This window comes from Lissotriton vulgaris, chromosome 3_1 (assembly GCF_964263255.1).
Source record: "Lissotriton vulgaris chromosome 3_1, aLisVul1.2, whole genome shotgun sequence".
Classification (NCBI taxonomy): domain Eukaryota; kingdom Metazoa; phylum Chordata; class Amphibia; order Caudata; family Salamandridae; genus Lissotriton; species Lissotriton vulgaris.
In genome coordinates, this window is record NC_141689.1 from 613,358,349 (window position 1) to 613,370,962 (window position 12,614).

The 12,614-nt window shown below is 40.4% G+C and overlaps 1 protein-coding gene across 1 annotated transcript in view; it reads left to right on the forward strand.

The window, feature by feature from the left end:
* ADGRV1 (adhesion G protein-coupled receptor V1) overlaps window positions 1–12,614 on the forward strand; it is a 1,865,288-nt gene that overhangs the window by 987,048 nt on the left and 865,626 nt on the right. The window contains exons 69-72 of the mRNA XM_086963519.1: window positions 1,762–2,001; window positions 5,212–5,361; window positions 6,856–7,329; window positions 8,739–8,885. Coding sequence (XP_086819645.1) covers window positions 1,762–2,001; window positions 5,212–5,361; window positions 6,856–7,329; window positions 8,739–8,885 — 1,011 coding nt within the window. The remainder of the gene's footprint in view (window positions 1–1,761; window positions 2,002–5,211; window positions 5,362–6,855; window positions 7,330–8,738; window positions 8,886–12,614) is intronic.

Sequence of the window (12,614 nt, forward strand, 5' to 3'; positions counted from 1 at the left end):
TGCAAAGTATCCGGGGGGAGGGGAGGTCTGGCTTATTCTGAGATGTTTTAGTCCAATGAGAATAATAAGTAAAAAGTCACAGAAACATGAATTTCCCTTTTTTATTAACCAGAACAAGCGATGCATGTACTTTTGAAAAATAATTGTGGCAGACACGCATAAAATGAGCTGCACATACCCACATTTTAATTCTTTTTCTTCACACATTTTTTAAAAATCAGTGTTCTTATTTTCAAGGTGCATTCTTTAAATTGGTTTCACTAGCTGATATCATTTAAACTGAATTACAGTGTCAGACATTCAAAAAAGTACATCACAGCACAGGTTCCATCACAAAGAATAAAACCATAAAATAGAATCATTAAAAGAAGGATTATCAGTGCGCAAAATATAACAATCATTACCTATTTAATACAGAATCATGCATAAAAGAGCAAAAATCAAAGAGTTAGCTTCCTTCACCTGATCCACAAAGCATACAGAAATAAGAGATACCAAAGACTATCAATCTACAGGTACAGCACCCTCAGGATTTAAAGATAGTGACACGGACCAACAGCTCTACATAATTGGTATTATCCATGTTTTTCTCAATAGCGCATAAAAGGGACAGAAAAAAGTAAATGAATAATAGATTCTGTTGAGGTTTTACACGCAGGGCAAGAATCAACTACAGGTGGATACATACACCATCTTGAGCAGAAAAGATTAGCTGGTAGCGTCTTACATCTAAACTGCAAAAAAGCTTGCAGGCCAATGGAGAGGTAATTTCATCTATTGCCATTTCAAAACATGGGACCTGTTTTTAGGTTAAAAAATCTTTAGTTAAGCCTGAGACATGTTCTGTCAATTCCAATTGTACTATTTTCTTCCCAGTACGTCTTTCTCAGCTTATCTTTCGAGATACTATTCATGGTTCCTGGGCTGGACCAGAAGATGTCCATCCCCAGTTTCCTTAGTAAATCACGCAAGTAGGAAAACCACCTTATAGATGCAGCCTGAGGAAATCTTAAAAGATCCCTTAGGGCATCCCGATAGGGATCTAGCTCATCTGTCGTCCAGAGTCCAAACCAAAATGATAACATTTTGTAGTTTACTTTATGATTTAGTTGTTTATGGGCAATATCAAAGAAAAAGGGAATCAGAGGGGAACTAGCAGGAAGATCTAGAAGTGATCTTACAAATCGTTTTTCAACTGTAGTCAAGGAGGCCAGAGAACTAACACCCTAGAGTTCCGCCCCGTAAAATACCCTGCCCAAAACCTTAGTATTGTAAATTTGGTGAGCAGGGGCTATTTGCCTGGATACTGTCCTCCTGTGTATCTTACTTATGTGTGCACATTGTTGAATTAATTGGAGTTTTGATTATTCTACCTGGGGGCTCCAGCTAATTGAAGGGGTAAGACGAATACCCAAGTAGGCAAAGGCTTCGACCTTCTCCAGTTTAATGCTACTGGCCCACATTGGTCTAGTCTTTGCTACACTTTTGCCTTTATCAAAGATCATAAATTTTGTCTTGGTCTCATTTAGACTGAGCTCTCTTTCTTTACAAAACTTTAAAAAATCGTTTAAGAGTTGCTGATATAAGATACCCTGTCAACTACATCATGCTCATTCACCATATTTAGAAAGTTAGCGTCAGTTTGCTGTCTTGAGGGAAAACATAAATTATACCATTAGTGATCATGCTATTTAGTATGACTGGTGTTCGTTGATATTGGCAGTCAGTCTACTGACATATATTTGAACTTGTCTTTCACAGATACTTTGGAACATCTTAGGACCCAATTCTGGAGACATTCTGCCATCCCCGAACAGTGACATTGGCGATCCTGTGAACGGCTCCTTCTCCTTCAGAGATGGAGAGGGTGGTGTGAGGATTATACACTTGGAGATCTATCCTCATACAGAAATTGAAGTTCAGGAAGCTTTTACTATCAAATTACGTGTTGGGCGAGGAGAGAGTGAAATAGATCAGAAATCAGGAACTATCACCATCATAGTGAGTGTCCTTTACAATAAGGCAATGTGTCAAGTCATGTAACTGCTTTTCTTTCACATCTTTGACTTTTAGGATTTTATTTATAGATGGTAGTGGGAAGATAAGTGTTAAGTGATCAAATAAATGGAGGTATTGTCTTATTGTGATGGCTATATTTGAATATCTTGCCTTTGCTCATGCATCTTAAAGTTGATGAATCGACATTTAAACTGAGACAAAGCATTAGTCTGTTCTATCATTCATTCAGAATATAATCAAGTAAACCACATGTATATCAGATTAAAATATAGTTATATGTGTAGATTGATGTACTGTTATGCGGTTTCAATGGATTTAGTAGGACTGTGTATTACAGCAACAAAAATTCCTAATGTAGGGACTAACAGCCTGATTCATCAAGCATAATTGCGCTCGCAAAGGGCCAGATTCTGAGAATCTGGCCCTTTGCAAGTGCAATTTTTGCTTTTGGGATTCATCATCCCAAAAGCAAAAGTCTCTATTTAAGAAATCACATATTTGCGAGGAATTGGATTTAAGGAATCTCTAATAGAGATTCCTTAAATCCAATTCCTCAACCAATTAGAAAATGCAAAATCTCAATATTTGGTCGCAATTTACCACCAAGTCTGACTTGGTGGTAAATTGCGAAAAAAGAGTAAAAAGCACTTTGGTGCATTTTTTTCTTTTGCATGTTACACACACACATGTCCTTTGGACATGTGTGTGTGCAACACCTGTTCAAATGTGCATTTAAGGGGTGCTACAGGGTGTCCTCTGGACACCCCTGGCACCCTTCAAATTGCTATCTTATTTGCGATTAGCAAATTGCTAATCGCAAATAAGGAATACTCCCCATTCATTCCTATGGGCCTTTTGGCCCATAGGAATGAATGGGGAGTTTTTTCCTTATTTGCGATTAACAATTTGCTAATTGCAAATAAGGAATTTGTAGGAATCGCATTTTATTTTGCGATTCCTACATGAATACCGTTTTGCAAGTCTCTAATAGCGATTCCTTATGATTCTCTATTAGAGACTCGCAAAACGGTACCTTGATGAATCAGGCTGTAAGTATTCTGACATTATCAGTAATGGTTACTTTGTGTAGCTTATATTACCCTATCTAACTCCGGAAAATTCCAACGCTATTGATGCTGTCGTAATCCTTGAACAGGCCACTCTTATTCCCAAAGACTTTATGAAATCTGATCGAACCCTTCAGTTTGTCACTTTTGCATGCCCCAGGTTTTTACACAATAATACATTTCCAAATGTTTATTGAAAATATCTAAACCTTGTAAGTAAAACAAGATCTGGGATAATGAGACAGATGAGGCACATCATTGTTGTAAGCATTATTAGAATGGTGAAAAACACAAACAATGTAACCATGTTACTTGTTCCTAATGTTACTCCTATCAATTACTAATACCCCTACTCTCGCAAGAGTCTTGTGGGAGTACCCTTCTGTCAGACCAAGCTGAAATAATCTAACCCCATATTTTGGTGTAATGTCTCAAGAAGCTGGCCTCCGTGCATTAACAAATGCACCCCATCTAAGTGTTCAAGCATACTCACATCTCTGCATGCACAGCTATCTTTCTTCTTAAGATGAATGTCTGGGCCTGCGGATCTGCCTCTAATTTGCAGCTCTATGCAGCATTCATGATAATTCTGGTGTGAAGTTCCTCTCACTGAATCCAAAACGAAAACTGTTTAAATAATAAAAGGCTAGCCTCATCTAATTCTGCTAGAGAAGCAGAAAACTATGTTTACTTAGGGCCTGATTTAGATCGTGTGGATTTTCACTAACAGGAGAAAATGCCACCTGTATTTATTTTTGACAGACGTTGTGGTTCTGTGGTCTGCACTGTTAGTTCTAGCTCGATGTCCTTGCTTTATCATGTCCTTACTTTATCATGTACCCGAAGGAGATGACTCTTTTTTGCCTGAATAAAAGCCTGATTTTTATCTCAGCAGACGGGTTACTCCATCACAACGGTGACGGGTATCCTGTCTATCGACATATAGATCTCATAATATCCTGAAACTGGACAGACTCATTAGAAGGACTGCCCTGCTGTCTGAAGTCTGAAGTAAGGCTGGACCTGCTTACATTGAAGCCGGGGCCCTAGTAGTGGCTGTAAGAGTCAGTCTGCCGACTTGTGTGAACTATAGGGATGCAACATGGCTCCAGAGAACTTTATTGCTTCCCAGCTGCCCAGACCCAGCTGGACCTCAACTGGTACCCTCTTCTTGTCTCTAAACCCTCAAATGCTGTCTTCAATGACCTGGACCCTTGAATGGAGTCAGAGTGCACTTTTCCCTGCCCAACTACAGGTTTCACTGGATCTGACGCAAAGTGATGCAGAGTCCCACTTGGCAGTGCAGCTTCTAAATGAAAGCTCACTGGATCCAATGCTGAGCGACACAGAGCCCCGCAGAGTTGTGCAAATAGTTTAAACTACTGGTAATCACTCTAGTAGCCTTTAGAATCATTGTCTTTGCCCACCTCCTCTAAGGAACACAATTACCCCAGACTGATTTTAGCTTTGCTTGACCTCATCAATAAGTTGTGCATTGGATCCTGTGCAACAGCAAAAGAGGGATCCAAATCTGGCCATACCCTTCACCACTTAGGTAATTTCATCAACACTCAAAAGGTGATGGGAGGAATGGTTTCAAATAGTTAAAACCACTGCAATCACTCGCTGTAGCATACTAACCAATTGTTTTTCTCTCACTCTGCCATCCATGGTCAGTCTTAGGCAATCCAGCACTGACCCGGCTCTTCCTGGCAATATTCCATCCTAAAACTTTGACCTTGGCTGAGATTAATTCAAGCAACACTTTCATCACCTTTTTTTTTATCTTGGTGGGGGTTGAGCATAGTCGAAAGGTAACTATACCTTCCTCCCACCCTATGTCCATCATACCTATCAATATACTTTCTGGAAGAACTTGGGGCTTGGTGTAACATCTTTGATGAGACCTTTTCAATCATGTATTCCATTTTTGATTGGAAATATTTTTGTCTATGCATGTATTCTTTCTTTGTCCTTATCATCTGATTTTATACCTACCATCCCTTTAAAGCTAGATGATATTCCACAGTGTGCCAGTTGTGAAATGTTCATACACTGTTTGCATATAGGGTAACAATTGTATACAGTTTTCAGATATTTAGTTATACCTTTTTCTTTCTTTTAGATTGAGAAATTTGGTGACCCCAATGGAATTGTGCAGTTTGCAGCAGAGTCCTTGTCCAAAAACTATTACAGTGAACCTGCCAGCTCTCAAGGCCCTCTGAATATTACACTGTTTATCAAGCGAGTCCAAGGCATTATGGGGGATGTGAAGGTATTATGTTTTTTCTACTTACTACTCACAATTAAGTCTCTTAGAAGCAATGGGAACAGTGCAATGCAAATTTTAACACAGGTTTGTAATGTTCTATAGCATATTACTTCCAACAGATCTTGTGAGCTTATCCCACTTTTTTCCATCAATTTTAATGATGTTTTCACTGAAGGTATAATGTGTTAGTATGTTTTTTCTGTGGTACGTAGATGTGAAACCTGCATGTTTTCAAGGTCTATATCCTTCTTATATAAGTAAAAGCACAGTGAATTGCAGGAAGTAATTCCATAAGAAAACAGAAAATTACCAGTTCAGGTGGTTCTGCAGTTCCACAAGAAATTAGACTCTCTCTTTAATTCACCTGCTGTGTGGATTTTCAGACCAACTAAAAGAAATATATGTTAAATGACATTAGTGTCTTTCTCTACATAATGCAGGCTATTGAGCTCTTTACACTAAGAATTAACATGTTATTATCAGTGGCATTTGATCACTTATTTGGTAGTCAATAAAGCATTAGTTCTAGTATTTAGCACTTCTCAATATTATTCTGATCACGAACCAAGAACTAGAAGCAAAATCATCCTTTGTTAATTGTAAATTCCTCTGAACGATAAGTCCCTTAGTTTACACCTTTCCTCAAAATTCCTCAGAGCACCAATTCAATGCCTATCTTAGCCTGTTATGGATTCAACTTTCCTCTTAGTTCCTTACCAGCAATCATGTCACATCAGCAAACTACACGCAATATTCCAGGATGCATGAATAATGGCACCATTTTGGTGTACCTTATATGCCTCCATGAAGGGCCTAATTTAGATCTTAGTAGAAGGGTTACTCAGTCACTATGGTGACGGATATCTCGTCCACTGAAATATAAGTCCCATAGGATATGATGGGATTTATATTTCGGGGGATGGGATATCTGTCACTATGGTGACGGATATCCCGTCCACTGAAATATACGTCCCATAGGATATGATGGGATTTATATTTCGGGGGATGGGATATCTGTCATTGTTTTGACTGAGCAACTCATCTGCCCAGATCTAAATCAGGCCCTAAATTCCCACCAAACAAACATGAGGTCTAACTAGAACATTATACACTTCGCAAAAAAAAGAGGAACTTTCCCTCTATCCACATATCTGGCCCCATCTAACCCCTCAAACTGGAATTTTCAAATTACGTCATGACATTATTACTCAAAAACACTGCTCCAAAAAAACAGTAGTCATATTACAGATATCTTTGAATATAATCTCGTTGCTACTCATGCACAGTTTTAGCAGCATGGAAACTAACTAGAGACTTTCTTCTTTAAGGGAATCTCTTAATATCATATCTTTGTCATAATTTCAGTTTGTTAGCATCACGGAGCATTGATAAAATCACTTGCCAAAACTATTGAAAGGAAATATTTTCAAGCATGACTTTTAGGAGACTGCTGTGAACTTTATACAAATGAGATATTATTTTTTTCTTCCTCTGAAGGTTTACTGGGCACTCTACAGTGATTCTGATGTCACTGGCGATTTCAGTTCAACTAATGGCTCTGTCACTATCGTCGACAAGCAGAGCACTGCCAAGATCTTTCTTCAGCTCCTACCAGATGATGTTCCTGAACTAGATGAGACCTACAAGGTCCATCTCACTGCAGTGGAAGGCGGAGCAGACCTAGACCAGGAGAGAAGTGTTTCGATATTCACAGTTTTTGCAAATGATGATCCCCATGGAATATTTATTTTGTACTCCAGCAGGCAAACCATAGCACTGATGAACGACTTGAGCCGGTACATTCAGATCAACATCACACGCCTTGCAGGAACTTTTGGGAATGTGTCTGCTGAGTATCAAATTTCATCAGGAAATCAAGAGCAGAAGATCATTACGGATAAGTCAGTGGGAAGTGTATTGATTAAAGATCGCTCCAGCTATGGAGTGGAACTAGTGCCAATAAGCAGCCAGGTCAGTGTGTACCTCTAAAGGCAGCATGTCTATTAGTTTTGTGCCACATTGAATCTGCACAATGAATCCAGAAAAACCGCATCCTTGTGCAATAACAAAACTTATGGTTCAGTATGCAATAATGTAATCAAGCAGAGCTTCTAATTGAACAGGCTTGGCTTCACACAGGAGAACTACTGACTCACAGAAAGCTGGAGAGCTACCAGTAGCTCGCAAGCTACTTGTTGGAGAGCCCTGCTCTGGAGTGAGGCCTCCAAACAAAGCTCTCTTACAGTGAGACACACAATAGTCCCACTCCACAATGGCTATATACAATTATCATGGTATTGACAATATGCTTCCTGGCCTGGCATGTTTCCTCTGCAGTGCTCTTCAAAGGGAGGGACTTACAGGCACATGCATCAAGCGATTTTGGAATCGCAAACGGTGCGAATCGCAAAATTCGGCCATTTGCGATTCCAAAATCACTTTTTGAGATGCATCATTTATTTCTCATGTATCGCAATTTAAGAATTTGCAATTTTTTGCGATTTCTCAAATTGCGATAGCATTTAAGGAATCACAAATTTTGCGATTCCTGAAATGCTATGCATGATTAATTTTAATTTGCGAATTCGCAATTTTGAAGGGAAAAATTACCATGAAGTAAACCTTTATGGTAATTTGCGAAAAGTTTCAAAAATGCAAATAAATGCATTTTTGAAACTTACATGTTACACACACACGTGCCCTTGGGACATGTGTGTGAGTAAAATGTACTTACATGACATTCCAGGGGTGCAGGGGGGGGTCCTTTGGACCCCCCCCGGCACCCTTGAAATTGCATTCTCATTTTGCGATTCCTTAATTGCGAATTCGCAAAATGAGAATGCCTTCCCATTGATTCCTATGGGCCACTAGTCCCATAGGAATCAATGTAAAGCGTTTCCTTATTTGCGATTCGCATTTAAGGAATCGCAAATAAGGAAAATTAAGAAATTGCTAAAACTTTTGGGATTTCTTGATGCATAGGAATTTGCGATTCCTAAATTGCGATCCCTTAATTTTCGCAATTTAGGAATCGCAAATTCCTACAATGATGCATGTGGCTGCTAGAGTTTATTTTCTGCTTCTGGTGAAAATGCCCAATATGTTCCATCACACCTCCCTCGTGGAATCACTAGTACTTACTCACAATGCACATAAATTAATACTAAACTATTTTCAGTCATTGTAAATCACAGGTGTTTCTTTCAGACAGAACAAGTGAGTTTTGCACTCACTCAAAGTGAAAACAAACTATAATCTTCCATAGTTGGCTCATCTAAAATCTGATCACCAAGTAAATAAAATATGCTGCTAGTTTTTAACGGTTATCTATTTTTTGTATTAAGTGCGAGGGATTTAACTATTTGCTATTTATGTTTAAGGTATTCCTCTTACCTGGATTTAATTTTACGCTTGAATTGACTAAAGTAAACCTAATTGGAGCAAATACTTCCACTGTGCCTCAAATACTGAAAGATGGAGGAAAGCCAGCTACCGTAACAGTGCCTGATGCTGTAGCCAATTCAGAGGTAAGTGGATTAAGTGGCTACTAAAACAGTACCTGTGGCATTCCTTCTAGCTATTTCATGATCACTTTTTATTTCGCTGCTTTTTTTTAAGTACTGTTGAAATTGTGAAATGACTGCTGAAATTGTGAAATCTGATAGTGCCTAAACTGAAAATAGAAGTAGAAAGTTGAAACCCCTCTCTGCTTACGGAATCTGTTGAGGGTGCAGGGCTTCACAAATCCCTATTACTACCGGAACAATTTGTTTTAGGGGGGAAAACTAGTCACCTGGTGGCCATCTTGTTTGGCCATTCTAAAGAGTGGGTAGCCCTTTCCCTTGCTCCCGGCCAGCCTATTTAGTCGCGGCTGTGGCACAGGTAGGACTGCCACTAAAATGGAACGTGTGGCATTCTTCTAGCTATTTCATGATTATTAGAAATGGGGGTCTCTAGTTGGTAGCGGTAGGTAGCTTTGTCCAAATAGGGACTCTTGCTTCTAGTCAGGACAAGGGGGTACACACTTTAGATAACCCATCCTCACCTCCTGGGTAGCTTGGTAGGAGCAGACAAGCTTACCCCAAAGGCAATGTGTAAAGTATTTGTACTCAAAAACACACAGTAATACAGTGGTAACATCACAAATGGACACCACATCAGTTTAGAAAAATAAAGTATCTTAATCTAAACTCAAAGACCAAAACAACAAAAATCCAACATGTAATAAGAATATGACTTTTAAAAGGTGTCAAGCAACTGGGTCCATAGAAAACTATGAATGTGTGATTCTACACATAGTACCTGTAGATGCGTCAAAATTCACAAGGACAAACAGCCGCAGAGAAGGGAAGCATCGAGAAACAAGGAGATGAGTCAATTCCTGAGTCCTTGGGGAGGCAATGTGACAGTTCTTTTGCACACAGACGGTTCTGGTTTGCAAGTGATGCGCCAGGAAAACTTGCCACATAGGTGCGATACGTGGAAATCCAGGATGCATTGGCGATCAATGCTCTGGCAGCATGTGGCGCTCCATCGGTTTCTTCAGCCGTTATCTCACTATGTGCTGGTTCGTGCAGCCGTGACAGGCGCTGCGTCATCTCTGCAGTGGCGGTGCGGTGCGTGGAAATTCTTCTCGCATGGCGTCGCTGCGTCAGAAAAAACAGCCACAAGAAACACAATGCATCAATTGTCTCAGTTGTTCAGGTTTCTTCCAGTTTCCAACAGCAGGAACAACCTACAGAGGCCCCAAATTGGAACAGGCACCTCCTGGAAGGTCAGCACTCTCATCAGCAGATTTCATGGGAGCTGGGAGGGAACTCTTTGTGTCCCTGAGATTACAGAACAGGAGGCCAGCACATACAGGCCATGGGAGATTCTTCTTCAAGCAGGTATACAGCAAAGTTTCGGTCTCTGTACTTATCTTGACAGAAACTGCAACTGCAGGCCAACCCCACACAGCACACAGCAAAGGGACAGTACTCCTCCCAGTTTTCCAGCTCTCCTTGGAAAAGGTTCCTCTTGAGTCCAGAAGTGATCTAATATTCTGGGGTTTAAGGTCTTTTTTGTCTTTGTTCTCTGTGTGCAAGGGAGGCAGGCTCTATTCAGGTGCAAGGGAATCTCCTCCCACTACTCTAAATGCATCCAATCCCCATTCAGCTCAGCTGTAAGTCATCCAGGAAGGGCCAGGCACAGTGAATGCGCATCCCCAGCCCCTGTCACCCTACAACCAGACAGTTAATCCACAAACAGGCAGAGGCAGACAGAATGGTTAAACAAGAAAATCCCTACTTTCTAATAGTGGCATTTTAAAACACACAATTTGAAGACCATCTTTACTAAAATATGTGTTATTAAGAATGTCGCTAGTAAAAGGCCGTCCGGAAGACTGATAAGTCCAAAATATTCATAAGGGCAGATTCTATTGTTCAATCGTGACAGCTTTACTCAACGCTGCGTCGAGTCAAGCTGTCACGATTGAACCCGTCGGCTTCGTATCAAGGGAGCTCAGACTGGGCGAACAATAGAATCTGCCCTTATGAATCTTTTGGACTTCTAAGTCTTCCGGGCGGCCTTTTACTAGCGACATTCTGGAACAATACTCCGCAGTTGGAAGTGATACGATACATTATCCTGACAGTTTCTAAAGATCCACATTTACCTGCGAGTGGTTCTTTCCAGAATTTACGTGACGTCCCTTGAAACTTCTATTTCGCGCTCGGATACTATCTCGTGTGGACGTACACGCTTCAGAAAATATTGCGCTTTCTCGTTAAGATGTTGACTGGACTGTTCATTTGCCTTAATACACGGTGTACTTTGGATTGAATCTGAGAAGCTCTACGGTCTGTATATTAGCCCTGACAAAGTTCCCGTGGCACAAGGGGGAACGAAACGCGTTAGCTGTCTGCCGTTGTTTGTTCATAAAGAAACTCAATAAAAAGAAGAATCTTCAATGAAATTATACTCTCCTGATTTGATTGTGTAGTGCACCTTCCTTTCTGTTCTTAGCATCACAGAACTATTCCCCCTGTCCCATGGTTTATTGATGCCTTGAGCAAAAATAAAAAGCTGTAAACACTTGGAAAGAGTCTGGCGTGAGTCCTACTGTGAAGAAGACAAACAGAAGTATAAGTTTGCTTTGAAGAATTGTTATAAAATTTCGCTCAACTAAAATCCTGTTCTTTTCTGGAAAAAAACTCGGCTCAAAATTGCCCTCAAACCCTTTTTCAAGTAGTGAAAACTTTGTCAAATACCCCGAACACTGCCCCAGTCGCCCCCCCATTACAACCTTATTTCGACAACTTAGCAAGTTTTTCTAAAAAAACAGATATGGACATTCAGGCCTCTTTTTTCTCCAGACTCGATCCTAGCTGCCTCACTTACAACCTGCCCTACCTTGTTTGTTGAGCTACTTTCGGCCTTTCGACAGCCCAACTTTGTCATCGCTTTTTACCGCCACCAAATCAGATTCACCTTTGGACCACCTTTGGTGTTTCACAAGCTTGCCCCTGAATCGCTGGACCTGCTTACTCAGCTCTGAATGCATAACTCTCAGAAAGTATTGTCCCACAATCTAGGAAACACACAACGGTCATGCCCCTGTTGAAAAAGCCGAATCTTGACCCTTTTATCTGGTCCAAATATAGGCCAACCATTCTTCTGCCTGCTTTGGCCAAAGTTCTGAAAGTTCTGGAAAAATACATGAATAAACAGCTCACATTATATATGGAACTAAATGGCCTGATCCACTCCTCGCAGTCGGGCTTCAGAGCTGTCCATAGCACAGAGTCTGCTCTTCTTGGTGTCACTGAATTTCTAAGGCACCAGTTAGATAATAGAGGAACTGCTGTGTTGATTCTCTTAAAACGTAGTGCTACATTTGACACAGTTAACTATAAAAATCTTCTCTAAAGATTAGAGGAAATTGGCGTGCAGGGCAAAACTTTGTACTGGCTAGGTTAATTCCTACAGGACCATGACTTTCAGATACACACTCATCACCATCGCTCCAAAGGTTACATCATCTGCCATTCCTCAAGGCTTAACCCTCATGCAATCTTTATGTAAGGCCACATGCAGATAATGTGGAAACCTGCGGTCTCACACTCTCTGTTTTCTCCCTGTCATCTCAGGTGAATCAGAGGGTAAGGCTTTGAACATCTGCCCTACACAAGTTTCATCTTGGATGAATGCTAACCCCCTTAAACTGAATGGGATTAAGACTGAGGTTCTATTGGTGAGCAACCTCCCCCACC